General features: G+C 28.0%; 1 protein-coding gene across 1 annotated transcript in view; it reads right to left on the reverse strand.

The window, feature by feature from the left end:
• Positions 1-4,837: 4,837 nt before the first annotated feature.
• The window catches only part of LOC142330091 (uncharacterized), a 579,867-nt gene continuing 561,600 nt past the window's right edge, over positions 4,838-23,104 (reverse strand). The window contains exons 7-10 of the mRNA XM_075375149.1: positions 22,902-23,008; positions 19,802-19,940; positions 9,909-10,179; positions 4,838-5,071 (exon numbers count right to left, since the gene is read on the reverse strand). Coding sequence (XP_075231264.1) covers positions 4,912-5,071; positions 9,909-10,179; positions 19,802-19,940; positions 22,902-23,008 — 677 coding nt within the window. The 3' untranslated portion in view covers positions 4,838-4,911. The remainder of the gene's footprint in view (positions 5,072-9,908; positions 10,180-19,801; positions 19,941-22,901; positions 23,009-23,104) is intronic.

Raw genomic sequence — 23,104 nt, forward strand, 5'->3', positions numbered from 1 at the left:
AGATTATAAAGTGGTCATGTTGCATGGGTAACATGGTAACTAACATAAAAAAAAAAAATTATGTTAAAAAAGCAGTGAATATATTAACACATAATAACACAAACTACATGACCTTTATCTACTAAATGTAATTAATACTTTTTAATTAATTATTATTTTACTGTTATGTATGCAATTTTATATTTTGCATAAAATAAATCTAACCACTGAAATAATTTACTATTTTAAAAATTTAACTCATAAATTTTTCTTATCTTCAATAAAATTGGACACTGCCAATATTTAAGCAGTTAAATTTATAAATTTATTAACAAATTCATCTATTTTATTCAGCAATAACAGCCTAGTGCCGAGTAACAGTTACTGTAGGAAAATAATGAAATTTTTAAGATGTGAAAAATGCTATGACAACTGGGACATGTACTCGGAACCTCTGGATGAAAAGCAGAAGTATGACCACTATGGAGGTCACCATATAATACATGTTATATGCAGTGTATTTTACAAACAAATTTTTTGAGAATTGCATAATTTCTTAATTTTTTGAAATATTAACATTTGTCAGGTATTTTAGTAGCCTATATGTTTCTCTACAAAAAATCAGTACGCTAGTTTTTGCATGATTGAATAATAAACTTTCAGATTTATACATTAGTAAAAAATATACTTAATTAATTTCTTATTATCTTAGTCATACTTTTTCTGATGCTGAGAATTATCTCTAGTCCATGTAAGTGATCACAGAGAAATAATAAAATGGATACAAATGTAGTTACTTGTGAATTTTCAGTTAAAATTTCTACTATACAGTTTATAAATTTAAATCAATATACTTTAAATGATTCCAGTATGTAATTAAATGAGAATTTTTTTAATCATACTTTATTTCTCATTATGAAAAAATCTTTCTCTAACTTTAGGCTTTAAGTTTTGTATTAATCATTTGTAATTTTTACAAAATCAAGAATTTTTAATTTAAATGAATAATCATACTTAAGATATTATATAACACTCATTATTATACACCATAAAAACAAAAAAAATGATATCAACTGATAAACAAAACTAACATTTATTAACTGCATTAATGTCATAATGAATACACAAACTTAAAGAGTATAAACTGTACATAATTGTAATAATGGATTGAACTTACTCTTACTTCACAACCCTGAAATAAGCAGTACTTTTATTAATAAAGCAAAATTGTTGGAAAAAATTAAATACATCTATACAGCAATTTATATTTAATCCTCCAAAATGCCCTTTAAAATGAAGTTCAATTTAATTGCCAGACTTTAAGGTAATTTATGTGCAAATACGTGATATATCTTACCCATATTTTATTAGAAATTTGTTACCAAACCAGTTTTAATTTTACTAGCATTTTTTGTTATCAAAATTTATTTATTTATTATAATGTCCAATTATAAGCAAAATATTTTACTCATATTAAACACAAAATTTATATAAGATTTTTAAAAAATTCTTTAAAAGCCCATTTATTTAATTTTAATAAGCATTTCTTCTTTATAAATAACACTCTTATGATCAAAACTCAATAACATTTAAATAAACATAGCTACATTCATTTAAAAAACCAAGCTTTAGAGTCAACCTAATGGTTTAAATTGTTCACTAAAATAACAAAGTTCTTTGTTTAATCCCATGAGAGTATTTAAATCACAACAGGACTCAATTAATAGTATAACAGATCTAGCATGTGTATATAACTTTTACTAGGTGAAATGATCATGGATACCGGTATCGTGATGATTGTGGATACCAGTCTTCTTTGGTGGTAGGGCTTCAATTAACTACACATCTCAGGAATGGTCAATCTGAGACCATACAAGAGTACGATTCATTTACATTCATAAATATCATCCTCATTCATCCTCTGAAGTAATACCTTACAGTGGTTCCGAAGGGTAAACAGAAAAATAGAGAGGTGAGATGATCAATTCTGAAGTCTTAAAAGTGCTAAAAAAAAGACATGGGAGGAATTAAAATAATAAATAAATATACTAATGGAAGTATTATGAAGACCTAAAGAAAACTATAACACTGATCTATAACCTACCATTCTAAAACAACAATGAAACAAGCAGGTAGATATCACTGATGCATTTAATGTAAATATGATTAATATAATGCTATTTATTGCTTTGACGTTGACTACTGCTAATCAGACACTATTAAAGATGAATAATAAATAAAAAAACCCATAATTACTAAAAAGTAGATTCAGCTCCTGCAAAATGAATATCTACCTGATTTAAGTGTTTATTAAGATAACTTATTCTTAACGAAGTGAGAAAATTAATACATTTTTAAAATAAAATTAAGTAAATCTCCATTACAAGCACAATAGAGTGTGAGTTACATTTTATTATATTCCAATATCACTGGATAGTAAGTAGTGACAAACTTGATGTCTTTTGTAAGGGTTAAACCAACTAAAACACCAAAAGTAAAAGTTATATATACATAAATGAAAATATAACAAGGAGGATTATTCTGTCTGGGTATGTAAAATTATTTTAAGTCTGTATGTCTGGGAATGTGCAAATATTTATTCATAAGTTTTCTAAATTCAATTCCTTTGAGAATAACATTCCTGTACTTGACAAATTATATTTATCTTATCAACCTAGGCACAGAATTAATAAACAAATTAAAGTAGGATGACACTTATCTTATTTCATTATTTAAGCAAGAGCGCTTTCATGAATTACTCACATCATCAGTTACTCCACATAACTTTTTATGAATATTTGTAAAAAGTTATGTGGAGCAACTGATGATATGAGTAATTTGTAAAAGCACTTTTGCATGCATAATGGAATAAGGTAAGTGTCATCCTACTTTATTTTATTTATTAATTCCGTACTTAGGTTGATCAGATAAATATTATTCAGAAGTATAATTGATAAAACATGACCATTGTGTATTAGAACCATTTTTCTTTTACTTAATAAAGGGGAATGTTTCTTTTTTATTTTCAGATATCAAGGAACACAGTAGGGTTCCAAGAAATATGAAAAAAAATTATAAATAGATCTATAAGTAAGAAATCAGGGAAATAAATAACTTATGCGATCTATTTATCTAATTAAAAAAACACAGCAAATAAACTGTTGATTATTGAGTCTTGATCTCAATTATATGATAACTCATTATTTATTTTTTTTCTTGACAAACAGACATTCTGAGGGATAAAATTAACTGATAATAATAATAATGAAGGGTTAAGAAATAATGAAAAAATTGTTTGAAATTAAACTTCTCTTAATCATTTTTCTAATTTACTGATAATGAACTGATTTATCAAGCAGATCCAGCTTTTTGGCTCATCAAGCCAGATCCAAGTGCTCTGTTACACTTTCCAGAAAAAATTAAGACAAACCCATGTTTATTTTTTTTGAAAATAAGAAATTACAGAATTTTTAAATCCCAAACCAGATGAAAAATACAGTAAACATTAGTTTAAAACATCTAGACAACCCTTACACATTAGGATGAACTTTTTTTTTCTAGCATCATATATAAATAATCTTACTAAATGAAAATAATAAAATGTTCTCTGTATTGTAATTTCTAGTACCTAAACTATAAAACTAAATTAAAAAAGTTATATTATAATAATAAATTTTGTAAGATAATCTTGGTTATTACAAAAAAAAAAAAATGTTTAAAACGTTCAGTAAAAAAAAAAAAATAGAAAAAAAATAATAGAAATTATGGACGTACACATGTAAATGCATCACAGTAGCTCATGTGCATAACAGAGAATTAATATTAATTAATTCAAAAAGTCTAATAACCTATTACTCACATTCTTTAACATATTGTTTCTCTATTTAAAAAAAAGTTCTAGGAACACTGTAATAACACATTAAACACATCAGTACCACTTAAAATATATCAAAAAATATAATATTTGTTACATATATGTTTAAATCATTTTTAAACAAGATTTTTTAGTTAAACATTTATAAGGAAGACAAATCAAATTACTTATGGATAAATATTTAAGGTTCCATTATTTAAATACATTAATAAAGCTTCAAAAATTGATTTTCTTAATTTTTTTGTATATACTGATTCTATTTATAGTCGACCTTTTAAATAATTTTAATTTAATGATAATTTTATCAGTAATCTTCATATAGTATTAAAAAATTTATGTAAACACCAGATCAAGATTTAATAAATTTAAGCCTGAGCTTCAGTATGAATTAAAAGATCTATTCCCAATGATGGTTGTCATTCAGGTAAAGCTCCTCATTAAACAACTAACAACATAACAGTGCAATGTGTAGCTATTATTTTCATTACAACTGAGCTGATGACTGGATAATCCACTCAACAACAAATTTTAATAGTAACCTTAAATTAAATTGAAGTACTAGTTCTAGAATTTCAGTGTTCTACCACTAAGATATCCTGATTCATTCAATAAATAACTGTTTTAAATTCATACTAGTGTTATGAATGATAGTAAAAATGTGTGTACACATTTTTACTATCATTCATAACACAGGTTTCATTTAATAAAATTCTTTTTGTAATGATTACTGATGACTATTACTCTATTCATTTAATTAATTTCATTCAAACCTACATGTACCTAATTTTGACTAAAATTCAGCGACAAAATCTCTAAAATTAAAATATCTAATGACATGACAAGATATAATAATAAAAAATACTTCAAAAGGTCAATAAAATTGATTTCAGTAATTACCATGAAAAAATAAGCAATTTACATTTTTTTTTTTGGGAAACAAAACATAATTATAAAAAAAATAAAAAATAAATAAGTGTCTTATCAAAAAAAAATCATTTAACAAATGTAAAAAACAATAACCAGTAAATTATGGTGATTTAAAAAATAACATCCATCAATTAACGATGCCCACGTCTTGATCGTCCACTGGAGCTATCAGTTATGGTTAGACTTTGCGGTGGTATAGGTGGACCCTGTTGAGGTGTTTCACTCATCCTGTCCAATTCAACCATTGCTTCTTGTATTGCATTTTCAAGCTGACTGTTCAATTTACGACTCCTGTTGTAAACAAAAACAAAAATTATTTATGCAAGTTTTAGGTGATAAATGAGTGAATTTGACGCAACTCTAATGCATACAGGTAATTAAACAAAAATAATTTCAAAATAATATTATTCTACTATTACCTAACCATTACACACTTAATTATACATTTTTCTACAATTTTTATTACAAACTTATTAATGAACCATAAATGGGCACTAATGAATAATTTTGATATCTGAATGATAAGTCATGTTATTAAATTGCATGGAGGAGAATACAGGTGTAATCTAACTTATACATTAGTATAAATTGTAATACAGTAAAACCTTGATTATCTGAACCAAATGGGGGAAAATCGGTTTGGTTACCGAAAAGTTTTGATAATCGAGAAATTTTTAAAACCTTCTAAAATAAACTACTATTCTGGTCAGAGAATCTCGGTAAGAAGCTTTTCTTAAAGTACTATTGGTTTTAGAAAAATGGTTGGTGAGGAGAAACGAATTGTTTATACCGAAAATATGGTAGGCCTATTGATTATACATTAATACCATACATTTAATACTGTATACGAATGCAGATGTCTCTTGACTACAAAAAATGTAATTAAATACAGCATGTTCTTTATTTTGTACTTACCATAAGAAATGGCAAATTGGAGTTGCAAATAATAAATAATGGCACTGTACATATTTCATAAATCTAACTATTTATTAATAAAAAAAATAAAAAAAAAACACGAACTTTCTTAATTTACAATTTTAAAACCTAACCTAAAAATTCAATTTTTCAACAAGTTCCAGTACTTCAGAAGAAATAAAAAGGTTGATGCTGTACTGAACTTTGCATGTTAAGAACGAAAAAATTAATAAATAAATTTATATATCTTGCTCATCGCTGTCATCCATCATTTTATGCATCATCATTTCTAGATCGTCACATCCATGTTTTTCATTATTAGCTGCATTTACTGAAGACATAGATGCATCTTTACCTACTAGCCCTCTACTAGAAGTAGGAATTTTGGTGAAGAAGTCACAATTTTTTTTTTGTTTCACTGCCTTTTTTATTTTTCTATAACAACAGAACAAAAAGATCTAAAATGTCATAGAATTCATAAAAAGAATTATCATTTGATTTCACAATAAAATCAAGAATGTCACTGACCCAACCTCTAACATTTGACATTTTCTGTAAATTTTTTTCCTTATCACTTTCATCACAATCTTTGTTTTTTACTGAATTGCTATCACTTCATCTGCTATCTCCTTTTCACTAAGCATTTGCATTCCGGGATCACCTTCGGCACTCTCAAGCCAGTCTCACATCATCTTCAGTCACATTCTTCTCCCCAGCTTGTTTAAAATCCCATAAAAGTTCTGCACTATTAGTTGTTGAAGATCTATCTCTGTTTCTGTATTGGTAAACAGTTTTTTCTAAACAGTCTGAAGAGTTGTAATTTTTACAGACTTCTGGCCTCTAAAATGTTATAAACTGCAAATATTATGTTGTATGAATCAATGTTTTTCAGTGTCTCTCTGTGGTGTCATTAATAATTTCATCACCATCTTCTTCCAAAATAACCAACACCTCACTTAAGTATTTCTTTTGGTATGCTTGTTTTATAGCCTCTATCACTCCCTGATCCATTGGCTGAATAAGAGAACTTGTATTAGTACAAGTAAGCAGTAAGTATAGACACTTAATCTATCCATCATGACTTTCTAATGGGTCCGGGTGAGATGGGCAATTATCTAGTAAGAGTAATGTTTTTACGTCTTTGGTAACTTCCAGATCTTCTGTTTAAAACCTATATATTTTGGGTATAAACTTTTCATGAAACCATGCGTTTGTTGATGGGTAGTAATGAACAAGCATTTTATTTGCCAAAATAAGATCTTTCAGTTTTCATGGTTTTTCCAATTTCCCAACAATCACTGCGATTAGTCGGTAGCAATTTACCAAATTCACAAACAAAAGAGAAGAGAGCCTTAGCTTTTATTTTTTATGACCAGGTGTGCGTTTTTCATTTTTAAAAGCCTGAGTGTTTTCTGGAAGAGTTTTCTGTAATAAGCCTCTCTCATCACCATTGTATATTTGTGATTCCTTGTACCCTTACTTGATTATTATTTGATGAAGTTTTTCCCGATATGGAGCCATGCCTTCTTTCTTCGCACTTAAGGCTTTTCCATGCAATTTAACATTGCTAATTCCGTAGCGGTTTTGGAAATGCCACAGCCATTTGTTACTCACCTTAAAACTTTCTATTGATAAGTGTTCCACAAGCCTCTCAGCAGCACGCTTTAGTTCAGTACCCCAAATTGGAACTCCTACACACTGTTCCTGTAGATACCACTTACAAACAGCGTCTTCTTGATTCACATTTCCAGCAGTTTTTTAAGTTTTACGAATTTTGAGTTGTTTTTTTGATTTTTCAAATTTATTTTTAGGAAAATAGCTTTTATTTTTTCCCTACTAAATTTTACATCTGAAATGATACTTTTTCCCATCTTGTATTCAGTCATTATACTTTTAGACGATGCCCCACGATCTAGGCTTTCAATAATTTTATATATTTCGGCTAAACAGAGGATGACGCACTTCCTCTTTGTTTTATCACACATTTTAAATTTAAAAAATTAAACACTACTCAACAAAATACAGTATTGAGTATTAAACATTTATTCTGTATCATATGCAGTAAAATAGTAAACAAATAAAAAATGTCTCTTTAAATTAAGAACCTCAACTTCTGAATCACACACCAGCAATATTACAATACATAACCTTGTGAACTGTATGCATGTACAAATGTACAATACTATTTACACAGATACCATATGTACGGCATAGATAACAGTGTGCAATTTTACACAGTACATTATGATGTGTCATTAATATCACGAACAAGAGGTTACTGGCTGACTATGCAAAACGACTGACTTAAGATCGATTGTTATCCAATCTAAATGAACTTATGAATCATCACACAAAAAACCTAATTCTTATCAGTTTTCATTTCCTATTACAAATGTTTGTTTGCAGAGATAATTTTTAAAAAAATTCTATATTAAACAATTTATTAAACAATTATTAAACTAATTTACTATTATTTAATAAATTAATTTACTATTTATTTATTAAATAATGTACCTTCATAATTTTTTTCTTGAAGATTAGGTGTACAGAAATTATAAACACACAGTTCAGATTGTGTGGTGGCTATGTCATATTATTATTTCTGAGAATTAAAAGGAAATAAAAATGCATATTGTATTATTTTATAGCTCTACTCTCTTTGTTAAATAAAGAGCAATAAAGCATCATCCAGAATCTGGTATGCACAGCAGCACAGTATTACGAGTAGGCCTATATACGCACAGTAACAGGTCAGATAATCTGGGGTCCCGATAACTAGAGTTCCGATAATCAAGGGTTTACTGTACTTTATTTTGAACTACGTCATATCAAACAATAAATTACATAGTTTTATAAAACGATTAAAAAAGAGTTAAAAATTACAAGAAAATATAACATTTTAATCTGAGCAGACATTTTATTTCATCCACTAAACACAATATACTCCTGTAACAAAAATCGTATCATTATCAAATCAAGATAATATAGCCACTTTCAATGCATACTATGGCTTTTAAGAGATTTGTTTAACCGCAACAGAAAATTACCAAATTTGATTTATCACTCTAAAAAATTTATTACTATTAAAAAAAAAAACTGTATTGCATACAGTAAAACCAAAATACATGATTAAGTTAAAAAAATTAAACCCACCTGTGGAACAAAGTATCAAGTTGAAATGGGAAATTAAAAATGTAACAGCATCGCACAAGAAAAATTGTACAGATACAATAAAAAATAACAGGTATTTTTGAGCAGTAGAAAATTATTTTTATAGTCCATTTCTATTACTGTTATCTTTTTATTTTTATAAATAAGTAAACAATTTAGAATAATGAAAGTTAAATAAAAACAGAATTTGGTGACAGGTTTAATGGTTGCATGCAAGCATTTAAATTTGCATTTATTTTTAAATTTAAATTATTATAAATAATAATTTAAATAAATTAATGTAAATTAATATAATACTTTTAATAAATTATTATAAATAATCCACTTAAATTTGGGTTTTTTTTTAAGTGAATAACAATATAGTATAAAATAAAAATTAAAAGTGTTGGAAATAATCATACATAACAAATTCATTCTTATATAACTAATATCATTAGTTTGTATCATTTTACACTTTACAGAAAGTTTTTCATTAACCGTTAGCGCTCACTATTTGTGGTTTTCATTTTTCCAGAGAATGTAACACTTGAAAATACCAGGGAATGATTATAATTAACTATTTTTCAAATCAGACTGTTCAGTATGAGATTAGAAAAGATTGATAAGTTTTTATTTTAAAAACATATGAAACAAATTTTAATACTGAATGAGAAACTCACTCTTACAAGTAAATTATAATGGTGCCCGTTAACAAACACCTTGCAACACTAAAAACAGATACATTTGGTGTACCAATTACCTAATGTTTTGTGAAACCAGTACCAGTACATTTATATTTAGTCCCAATACATCTAATGTACTCATTTAACCCTAAGAAATTCTTAATGTATTGATAGAGAAGGAAACCTTAACTTACTGAAGAGATGCATTCACATTAACATATAGAAAGTTACCAAAATGGCTGTATGTTATCATAGTAGCCAATACTCAAAGATAATTAAAACATTAATCAACAGGGAGAATGTACTCTATAATCATTTAAAATCAAATTTCAAATTATTTTCATTTTAATAATCCATTTTTTCTTAAATATAAAACTCACTTTCTAAATTTCTTCCTTGCTCTGTGATGCGCCTCAAGTCCTTCAGACAGAGTCTTAAGATCTTGTGGATCGACTTCAGATAAAGGTCCAGTGCCAGGACCTCCAAACCAGCGGACCCAAACACGACCTGGTGTGGGGGCAGGGCCCACCAATTTTCCAGGCCAGGATGGAAATCCACGAGCAGCACCCCACACTAGATCCCCAGCACCTGGACCCGGGGGACCATTATTTCCCTCTGCCTCACTACCACTTCCACTGAAACTACCACTGTCTGTCGAAACAAAATCCCACTCTTTAGATAACTAAATAAAAATATTAAATGGCTATACAATTCTCACACTATGAACAATTACAATAAATCATCTTGTTACTGAAGATGAATACTATTTCACTTTTTCAGAACCGAACAACTGAAATTTTAGTACAATAAACAAAACTACCAAAATAATATCAAGAACCCATAAAATTTTCATTCTATTCTTTATATAAGGATTGAAAATATTACATTAGAAAACAAAATCATAATAAGTGGAAGATTAAAAAAAAAAAAAAAAATTAATTGATTAGCAATAAAACTTCATTTTTTTATGTGTGAGAATTATTCGAGCCAAAAAATATAAATACAAGTATAGAAAAATTGAAATTATTTATCATTTTTAAAATATTTACAATTCTTAAAGTGAAAAATGAAACTCATAAAAACAAAATAAATACAAAAAAAGAGTTAGTAAAAAATTTAAAATATATACATATCTTTATTAGAATTTACTTCCACCACATAATTTATTTAAAATAAAATTTAGATTTTATTCAAATAGATAAATGTTTTTTGCTTAGTTAAAACATACCAAGCAATTTATATTACAGTGAATCGATTAAATGTTAATGGTGAATTAAGCAAATTAAACCAAACCAAGTTAAAATGCTAAGTGGGAGTAGCAACTCAAGACAGTAATTAAGTGGTAGCTCAAGGCAATCATATCATTATACACAGGCAGTGGTAATACAGGTTTTCAGCAGAGTGATTTGAGGTAGCAGGGAATCGATAAGGGTTGATAAGGTATGAACATACAACAGGAAGTTCCAATACCCCAAGCAGAAGCACAATATCAGTCAGCTTTTACACCTCTTCGCCCATAGCCATGCTTTAACATTACCTTTACACAATTTTCCATAATATAGTTATTTACAATTCATTTTGCAATAAATAGTATATTTAACAAATATGAAAAAATTAAACTTAAATACATAATTTACAACTTGAAGCATAAAGCAAATAGGTACATAAATTTAACAGGTAGCAAATAAAGACTGCCTGGCATAGCCAAACACATTTTAACCAAAGTAAAAAGTTTTCTAATTTTAAAATATTAGTTTGATTGGCCTATAAAGGTTACATGAGGTCTGCCTATTAAGTTTCAGATCTAGGTGAATAAAATTAATTATAAATGTCTTTATCAGAAGATGGCAGAAGGGCCACTTATCTAATGCATAAATCACAAAGATTCAAACAAGATCTCAGTATGCTAACTAAGTTGTTCAATCGTGGTAGTAGTTTCTGCAAGTCTTGCTGAAATAGAATTCCTAATGCTGTATTAATCTCAAATTTCTCACTAAACCCAAGAGATTTCCAGCAGAATATTTTCAAATGTTATGCATTTCAGATTTATTAAAACAACTGCCTATCACATTTAGTTGTTTTGTGACAAAAGATTTTACAGGGATCAAGATGAGATCAAAAACAACTCGCCAGTTGAATGTCTGATAACTTAAAAGAAAAGTTGAAAATGACTAGAAAATCAATGAATCATTTGGAGCGACCAACACCTGAACATTAAAATCATAGAAGTTATAGTAAAAATAGACAAGAAGATGTGAGAGCAGTTTTACACAATTAATTGAATACAACAAAAATTTGGAGAAAAAAGGTGCCAAAAGTCCTCGCAGTAAAACAAAATTAAAGACAGAAGGAAATTTGTTCTGACAAACAAATGGAACAAAACCAGATTACTTGAAAAGGTTTTTTACGTATGATGATGAGACTTGGATATTTCAATATTAACCAGAAACTATACAGTGATCAATGCACTGAAAAGCTCAAAATGTTTTATTTGCACCACAGAAGATGAAAAATCAAAATTTATGGCTATGTTCAAAGTTTTCTTAAATATCAAAGCTGTCATAAAGTGAATGGGTGCTTTAAGTCAATCGACCAAAAATATCTCAAGACCCTTGCAAAGCTTCATGAAGAGACTGAGGACATAATGGTTAATTTTGTTTAAAAAATATAATTGGATCCTTAATGTATTTTACATGCTACCCAGTCCTGTAACCTTATAGCCAGACCTTGTAATTTCTATATATTTTGTTGTCAGTGTTAAGAAAATGATTAGAATCTTATTATTTTTTACAGATATAAAACATGTCAAAATTTTAACATTCTTAATACAGTAGTTTGATATGACTATACACATATATGATATGTATAGAAAATTAACAAAAATTTTATTACTTCATAAATTACACAATATGTATGTATAAAACAGAAGATACAAACATTTTCTGTACATATATAAAGACTACAGAAAATGTTTGCATACTAATTATTAGTTATAATTTTTAGTTTTTAGACAAACCTCCTAATCAATTATAAAACCACACTAAATTCAATACTTGATACTCGTTACAAATATGATCGGTAAATATTATTTCACAAAACAAACAACGAATATTTTATATAATTATTTTAGCAGATAATGAACAACTGTTATTATCATATAACGGTCATCAATCTTCTATTTTTAAATTTTAATAAACTTCCAGTTTCATTTAATATTTGTTAATATTTTTTCTTATTCTCACTGATGAGGAAATCTCACATTATGAGGAAATCATTGGTTTAATTTAACCATTTCTACTGAAGAAGAATCCTACTGGTCCTTCTTTACAAAATAATTACGCTCAAGACAAGGTTAACTTTTAAATATATAATAAAATTTATTTCAGAGAAAACAACACATATGAACTTTCAAACATCTAACAAATAACAAACTGTTATTATTAATAAATAACTAATAATCATTTACTTATATTGAAGAGTAATCGGTTTGATAAGTAGAATCAAAGTCAATTCCTAAATATTAATAAAAATTTAACAAAATATAATCAGTAATAATGAACGATTAGGATAATAAATGCTATTAAGGTAAAACGATTACATTATGCATTAAATACAGTAACAATAATATTATTCACTGGCTTTCATATGTTTAAAAGATGTGCAAGGTGTAAAACAACCAATTCTATCTATCACAGAATGATGTTACGCATACTTTTAGGAAGAGGCAGCCACGTAATTACAAAAATTCATAAGATTATCCTTCTTAAACTGAATTAAAGAAGTTTTACATACAATATGCTGATAGAAAAAGTAAAAAGTATATGCTGATACTCAATATGCTAATGCAAAAATATTCATATTAAGTGAAATTTGGTAGAAAGAAAACAACCTGTCCTAAAAAAAAAATTAAGACCAATATCTCTTAAAATTATCATGGACTATCGTTCTGGTACTATAAAAACAATACATTCACCAAACTCAATAAATTCAGCAAATATAACATGCTATTGCATTTTAATGAAAATTAAACTTAAAATAATTTACCTGTAACATTAATGTTAATTGAAACTTCATTCTTGTATAAAAATATAATTAGATCATAGTCTTTATGTGCTACTGTACAATTTTACTTTACTATACTCTACCAATATCGTAAAATATTTACTATTTTATTAATAAAAAAAAAAAATATATATATATATATATGTATCAAAGAAGTTATAACAATCACATACTTGTATATTAGAGTGCAAACACAGTTTAAAGTCAAAAGTTAAAAAAAATCATTAATTTATTTATAAAAATAAGAAAATGTAGGAAACCAGCAACACACATACAAATTAAAATCATGCATCAAACAAAAAAAAAATTAACATAAAAAAAAATATTTACATTAAAAACTATTGAATAGAATTATGTACATATAACAATATATTTTTAAGAGCAAATACAACTAATTGCTAAAAAATATTTTCTGTAATATTTAATTCCTACAAACTTTTAATGTAAAAAACACAGATAATAACAGTACAATGTAAGAAAAAAGCTAATGAAGAAATTATATAATTCTTATATTAAAATACCTTTAATTAATTATGTCTGGAGTTTATATATGTTCAGCGCATACATCATAAAATTTGAACAAGAAGTAAAATTATAAAAAAAATTAAATCTACAAAAACTAACCAATGGCAAGGTAAAAATTTTTACATGGGTCAAGTAAGATGATTAAACTGCATCACCATTTGGTTAGATGGTTCTGTAACTAAACCTCACAGAGTAGTAACTTGGAAACTGAAGCAAGGAAAGAGAAATAAAATTATAAAAGCCAAAGCAATGTACAACATCAGTTCTTTAACATCATCAAACTTAAAAAAGTTTAGATGCAATTTCTCTTCAAGTAAATGAAGTTTATTGATGACTAACAATGCAACAGTCAATACCATTTGAAATATAAAAATGATAAAAATAATATACTGCATACATAAAATACTTAATCTGAGGAAGAGATAAAAGAGAATTAATTATTTTAAGTGAAATAATAGATACGCATGAAACAAAGAGATGAGAGAAACTTGTTGTAATCATTACTGTTAAGCTGTTTTTTAGCCATATAGAATGGACAACAGTTAAAGTTCAGTTATTTAGAAACAATTTCTCTAGAAATAAAACAGGCTGACATCAAATTATAGTTTCTTAATGGTAGATGAGAAATCCTTACTTGGATTTAACCTCAGAAGTTTCTGGATGATCATTTGATCATTAGGATTTAACAATGACACTATTTCAGGTCAGGCCAGCCTGAAACAGAGCAAGACCAACTGCCAACAATAATTGGTCAACATGATATTGCAAATTTAAAAAAAAGAAAATACAAAATCAAATTTTTATATACACAAAATAATAAACAAACAAAACAACAGAAGTACTTCTGCATCAAAAGCAAGAAGAGCAAAGCAAGAACAAATTTACAGCTAGAATTTATGAGGATATGATTCTGACTTATATAATAACAAAATAGTTGAGTAAACAGCATTGGTCAACAGAATTTTTTGAACTAGAAGGAAGTAGTTTTGTATAGGTTTTTTTTTTTTGCTAAATCAGAATATCTATTCAAAAATACTGTTATCGCATTATTTTTTCAAGTTAACACAGTTCAAGTTAACAAGAGTTGTATAATTAAAATTAATTTTACCATATAAGTAATGAGTCATTTCACTAGATCAAATTCCCTTGAGTGTGATTTCAGCCAACATTTTTACTGCCTATTTTAGTCAAAAAATAATAACTGCTCATAATTAACATAATACATTTTAGAAAGATGAAACTTTTGAGACTTATACATTGTAATTTGAAGTAACTTATAAGCAGTATTTTATTGTATACCAAAATTAATGTAATTTTCAATGACATTCTGCGATGTCATTTTTTATTCTCACATCATGTTTTGAGAATGTTAATTTTTTTACATTCCTATCTTGACTTCTTCCTCCAAATCTGACGATATGAGTGTAATGTCACAACTTTTCTAAGATCGTGATCATAAAGTTAAAATTTTCCTCTTGTTTTTAAAGGGTCATAACTAAAAATCTGAGGATGGTAGGGAAAAAATTGATTTGATTTTAAATTCAGTATAAAAAAAGGATGAAAAATAGGCTACTAGTGTTTCAGATAAAAAATGTTTCTTTTAATTTAGAGATTAGTGTGATTAATCATAACAACATAATGAATTTATAACAACTTAAAAAAAATAACTGATGTGGCAAGATCAAGGTTAATGATGTATTACAAAAATGTGGCTGATTATTAATAATAGTAAGAAACTGATAGCAAACAAAATTATATAGTTCACATCTAAATGACTAGTAATAACGATATAGAATACCATAAAAAGTTGTGTAAATACAATGATGGAAATTTCTGCTGAGGCATTTGCATCGATGGCATCCTAACAGAGGCCAAACTGATGATTATGATGTTTAGAGGGTCTAAAAAATGACCACTGGTAAAGCACATCAGGGGAAAGGAGGGGTTGGTGTGGCGACCAGGATTATCACAAGGCTTTCCCTGCAGGGATCAGGACCACATAATATTGTAATGGGAGAGAAGTTTCCAGGAATAGAAAGTCTCAGAATAGGAAAAAGAGAGAAAATGAATTGAATCAACAAACAGATTGAAAAAGAAAAAGCCAGAAGAAACAACAACAAAGAAATTTTTTCTTTGTTGAACCGTCTACAGTATTCTAGACATTTTTTTTGACAGTTTGGACAATAGAAATCATTGTGCTTGAATGAACAAAAGGGTAGATTGGCTGCTGTTACTACAGCTCAAGCCCTAATCTAATACTAATACAGGTCAAGCCCTAATACTGCTGAGAACCAGCAAACCGCAGGTCAGTGTGCAGTAAATGTGAGGATAGTGTACAAGAGCACTCAAAGTGAGTGTGCAGTAACAGTTGAGCAAACATGCAAAAAGTGCTTCACTTTTGGGGTTTGTGCAAAAAGTGCATCTGTTTTGGGATAGTGTTCTTGTCTGTGGTTAGGTACAGGAAGCTGTTCACTGAGTTTGTTGTGAACAGGAGACAAGGTGACATAATTCATTGATAAGTGTGAGCTAGTTCCTTTTCCAAATACTTTCCTTTTCTAAATACTTGAAGCAAATAATTGTTGTATAAAGTTAAATTATTAATTTTATAATTTTTATCTTACTTGTTATTGTAAAGTTTATTGTAAACTCAGAATTGTATTTTGCAACTGATAACAGAGTTATTTTGTACATAGTAATTTATTTAAGACAAAAAAATTATTGTATATTTAAGAAATTTACATGTGTTATCTCTCAACATCCTTGTCCAACCATGAACATGCAACAATATTAAATGATTAATTTGTTTGAATATTGTATTTACAGGAATATACTGATAAAAAAATAAGCAAAAAATATATATAAATAACTTAAATACTTCACGGTCACGTATAATACAAACACCTGTTAGTGATAGTGAACAAATATGAAATATATAATATGTAAATCCTTTAATTTATTTTAAACGCCATAACAATACACCATAAACATTAATGCAAAATATAAAAGAAACATTTTGCAAAAATGAATATTGAAACTTTTTGTTAAATAAGGATTTAATTATCTTTATGTTTTTTGTGAAATATAAGAAAAATATTTAAAATTAAGAAAAATGGTACTGAAGTAATAATTATCTTCCCAATAATCAGTGCAACTCCTTCTATGAATCATGAGACTTTGCCGATGATGAGGCGGCTAGAGTGCTCAGTGATACAGAGTAGCTGGAACAAAGGTGCAACCATATCGGTGAGGTATCTGTTGAGAACCAAACTAAGGAGTGATTCCTGAAAGAGGACAGCAGCTCTTTCAGTAGTCGTTAAGGGCGTAGGTCAGGACAACTTAAAAAACAGCCAAAACAACATCACTCAATTCTCAGAGTATTGCGCAGCTGAAAGCAATGGAAAACTAAAGCTGCTTTTTTGCAATAAAATGTAGCTCTCTGCATTTTCATATAACAAAGCTGGAGGTACCTTCGGATCTCTGGGTGGGGACTACTAAGGAAGGGGTCACCAGAAAATTAAAAAATAACATTCTACGAGTCGGAGCGTGGAATTTTAGAAATCTAAAAAAGGTTGGTGGGTTAGAAAATTTAAATGCATAGAATAAAAGTAGATGTAGCAGGAATTAGCAAGGTTTGGTGGGAAGAGGAAATGACATTTGGTCAGATGATTTTAGAATTATTAATTCAGCTTCAAATAATGGGCAGGCAGGAGTGGTTTCATAATGAATAAGAAGATAGAAATAGCAGAGTACTTCAAAATGCATAGCGATAGAATCATTGTAATAAAGATAACATCAGAACCTAAACCGACAACAATTGATATCATCTACATGCCAGCGCCCATGATGATGATGTTGAGGTAGAGTGTGTATACGAAGAAACTGATAAAGCAATTTAATAATAGTTGGAGATTGGAACGCGAGCATTGGAAAAGGCGCAGGTAAGGAAATATTGTGGGTAAATATGGACTGGGCAAAAGGAATGAAAGAGGAGAACAACTTATAGAGTTATGCATGAAGTATAATTTAGTAATTACCAATACCCAGTTTAAAAATCATAACAGAAGAATATACACACGGAAAAAGCCATGTGATACTGCTAGATATCAGATAGATTATATCATGGTTAAGCAAAGATTTAGAAATCAATTGTCGACTGTAAAGCTTACACTGGAGCAGACATTGATAGCAACCATAATTTAGTGATAATGAAATGTAGATTGGGGTTTGTACATTTTTGAAAGTGTATGTTTGGAGCGTAGCTTTATATGAAAGTGAAATGTGGATGATCGGAGTACCTGAAAAGAAAAAATTAGAAGCTTTTGAAATTTAAGCTATAGAAGAATGTTAGAAATCAGATGGGTGGATAAAGTGACAAATGAAGTGGTGCTGTGGCAAACTGATGAAGAAAGAAGCATTTGGAAAGATACAGTTAAAAGGAGAGATAGACTTATAGGCCACATATTAAGGCATCCTGGAATAGTCGCTTTAATATTGGAGGGACAGATAGAAGGGAAAAATTGTGCAGGTAGGCAATGTTTGGAATATGTAAAACAAATTGTTAGGAATGTAAGATGTTGGGGGTATATCGAAATGAAACGACTGACACTATATAGGGAATCTTGAAGAGCTGCATCAAACCAGTCAAATGACTGAAGAAAAGAAAAAGGTAATTTAATAGGCATACAAGGAAGTCATGTGTTGTCCACAGATTTTTTTCATAAATAAAAAATAAAGCTCAGAGTAATATTAATTACAACTGGGGTATATATAAAACCAAAATTTATTAATTATAAAACTTACATAACAGAGTTCTTTTTCTTATTACAATACCATTTGTCATTAAATCAAGGTTTAAAATTGTATGCTGTAATTATTCTCTGATAATTATAAATTTAAATTTACTTTTGGTTCTCAAAACAATGACCTAGAATCTCAGGAGTTCAAAACTTTACTTGATAGTTTGTATTAACTCTAAACAAGAGCAGGATTATCATTCAATGAACCATAAATGACTGAGGTATAAATAATATTCATTCTTGAGAAATCATCAAAATTTCTCTTTGCAAAACATTAAAGCATACCAGAAAATGCTGTATCAGTTTAAAGAATAAATAATAAAAATAATTAATTACTTCTATTTTAGGCAAACATGCCAAACATTTTAATCTCAGCTGAAGCTAATTAAAGAATATTGAATAACAGAATATACAGGTACAGATTCAAACCCATGACCTCCGAGTAAAAGGCCGAGACACTACCACTCGCGCCACAGAGGCCAGCACGGGTGGCTGTTCTGGAAAAAGTTAACTAATCAGAAGAAATTTTTAATAAACAATTCAAATTATTTTTATATCTTGAATAAATATGCAATATAATGAGGATGAACTATTAGACACCATATGTATGAACAAATACAATGGAATTAATTTTATAAACATGAGTGACAGTTTTCTTGTAACAAAATTATTAATTAAAGAATATATAATCACAATACAAATCCATTATTCCCTAAGAAATTTATATAAATATTGAATACCATCAAAAATTACCTAAAATTATGTAAGCAAAACTATTAATAAAAATAATTTAAATGATATAAAAAAAAAAAATTAATAATAAAGGTAAATTAATGAAACTACATACATGAACATAGCAACATAATTATGATGTCATTAAATACACATACCATCATCATCATCTTGAGGTGACAGTGTTGATGTATGAATTCTAGCTTCACTTTCCGAACAAATCTGTGAATGTTTACGTTTAGACATACGAGAACTTTCTATACGATGATACTCATAAATCTGGCGCGATAAGGCTTCCTAAAAAAAATAATATGGTAAAATTAAATAAATTCCTTTATAACTTAATAATATATATAAGATCAAGTGGTACTATTAGAAAATCAGCTATCTTGTATACGTGACAATGACCATTTGAGGATGGTGTAACACAGCACACAGTGCAGATCAGGAATCTTCTTTATTTATTTTTTGGATTTCAATAGTCTAGGGAATCTTTATCATAATTAACTATGTGACCTTCAAAACATGAATTATTGGACAACCTTTTTCTTGATCATATGCCACTCGAGAAACTGGAGAAAGAAGTAAGTGCAAAATAGTACCAGGTGATTCAAAAAGGACTTCACAAATTTAAAAGTACATAAAAATTTATTGATATAACTTACAGAATCAATTGAGGTCTCATTTCATAGCAAAACAGATCAAGTTTTGACTCACGTAGTTCATTAGTACCGAATTCAGTCACCAGTGTTATTAAAAATGGATACATTTGCTGGTGCTGAATGTGTTTTGCCTGCTGACCTTGTTGAGCTAAGACTTCGACACTTAACACCAAACTTGCTGGCTACAGTCTGGAGTAAAATCGACTTCAGGTGGGATGTATGTCGCATTACAAATAGCAGCCATATCAAACCAAAGTAATTGATGGTTATAAACTTGATGTGTGTTTCTATGAAATGAGACCTCAACCGAATCTGTAAGTTATCTCAATAAATTTTTATATGTTTTTAAAGTTGTGAAGTCCTTTTTGAATCATCTGGTATAGCTGATAGATTTTTGTAAACTTCAACTATTTTAAGTATCAAAGGTAGAATAATGGTTCTGTAATTTTTGGTCGTGATTAGATGAGATATTTTTTATCATTAATGAAGTACATGTTTACTCAATGGAAAACATCAAGTCAGTTTTGGCTATTATTCATCTAAAATGACTGGTTGAAAAATCAGATCTAGAATTACAGAATCTTGTTCCAGATATTCCATTAACATTAAAATGATTCCTAAAAGAAGCCAAGTTACTACCTACAAGACGATTAAATCAATCAAGCACTCTTCATTTCAATGGTTTTTTTTAGTGTCTAATTTATTGGAAAATTATTTGATTTTACTTTATTGGCAAATACAGATTTCCTGTTCAATGCTAAACTTATCTTACATAATTAAAAATTATCTTGAGCAATAGAGTGTAATTTTTTTGTTCTCATCCTGTTGTGTAATATAAACAAAGGAGATATTTTAAATCAAATCTATCACCATCCTGCCATGAGCCAGTCAATTTACATGTACAATCAAGAATTACATTGCGAAGAGAATTAATTGATGATCTGCAGAACTGCAATTTCATAAGTTGACATTCTGAACATGTTTTTAAGATGTGCTTTTGTAATTATTACTAAATAATCATAATTTAAAACTGCATTATTTTTATTGAGCCTGGTAACGTAAGAGTAAAACATAACTAAGATTATTTCAAAGGACCAAAAGTAAATAGGATAGAAGTAAATAATACCTTGATGGATGTTAATTAGTAAAAACTGAAAAAGCAGAGACTCAACAATACTTTAAGCAAATCACTGGATACCAACTAGGACAGTAATTATGTCAGAATTTTTTTTTTTTTCAACTCATCAAAATGCTTTTTACAATTTATTTTTGCCTTGTAATTATCTGTTAACCTCAGTAAATTTAATGTGCTGAGATTAGTCATAAAAGTGCAATTTGTTGAATTATATTCACTTTATTATCTTATTTCCATCGTTTGAAAATTCATGATTTTTTAAAATTTATAATTCGTTGTTTTAAACCACTCAAATTTAGTTTTTAATTTTTATTTTAAAACCTTTGGAGCCAGTTAGAACAATTCATTATAGGTGTAGTCGGCACACTGTAAACTACCCAATGGTTCCAATAGACTTTTATCAGTTTATCCCTACTTATTTCTATTTTAAAAAGTACGAAACAAGCTCTTCAAATGTGTAAGATGTATAAATAAGATAACGAAATTTAACCAGTCGAAACTTGACGGAAAATAGATAAACAGGTTGACCAATCTATTCTATACTATTATGTAAATATCTGTGCAATTCTTTCTCTCTTCTCCATTAACTTTTTACTGATAATATTGAATAATATATGTTTTGCAATTAAAATCTATCTTCTTTCAAGCATATACCAGAAAAAAAACTTTTGATAAAGTAAAGAATTCTTAAAAGTATTAAAATACTGTTTGATTTAACTAATACTACAAATAAACTAAATCAGGTTTCACTATTTTATCTTTTTTTAAGTTAAATAAATGTTTTATTAATTTGAAAAAATAATTTTTTTACAAAATTTTATTTCATTTTTTTCTAGTAAATGATGAAGGAACAAGAGCTTACGAAATACAATCATGAACAACTGAATTCTACTGAAAACAAGCAGCAATTAGGAAAAAAAACATTTGTTGTAAACTTCAGAACTAATTAAATGATTTTCAAAATATTCTTTTTAAGTAAACTCTTCTAGTTGTAAAATAGTTTGAAAATTATTATCTTATAATAAACATGACTTTATGTGAATATAAAAATTTGATGAATAAAGTCAGCACTTCTTAAACTTAAATTTTTAAGCAAAATTAAGAGCTAGAAAAAATTAAATATAAATTACATTGTGCTAATTCTTTTCAAAAAGTTTTATAAATAAATGGAAATTTTATTAATCACAGATCGACAACAGCCAAATACAGATAGAAGTTACAAAGAAGTAGGCTATGGATAGCATATGTGGGATGAGCTGGTTCAGACTGCACACATCAGAAATATTAACAAACAAAACCAAGATTACTAATATAATGTTAGTATTTATTTTTTTCTTTTCTATAATCTGTAAAGCTGCTGACAAAAACCAGTTTTTGATAGCACACATAGTAGTGTTGTCTAAATAAAATGTCTGATGTACCAGTGACATTATGTTACTCATAGAACTCTTATGTACTTACATCAGCAGAATGTTGTTTATGAAGACGTTCTCCTTCAAACTGTTGTACAGTACTTGAAGATTCAACATATGAACTTACAGAAACTGTTTTAGTCATTCCATTACCTCCTAAATATGAATAAAAAATAAAAAAATGTAAGAATTTCTATTTAAAAAATACTGACAAAAATATAAAATCTTTGTTGATCAGCATGATGAAATACG

Source organism: Lycorma delicatula, chromosome 9 (assembly GCF_047948215.1).
Source record: "Lycorma delicatula isolate Av1 chromosome 9, ASM4794821v1, whole genome shotgun sequence".
Classification (NCBI taxonomy): domain Eukaryota; kingdom Metazoa; phylum Arthropoda; class Insecta; order Hemiptera; family Fulgoridae; genus Lycorma; species Lycorma delicatula.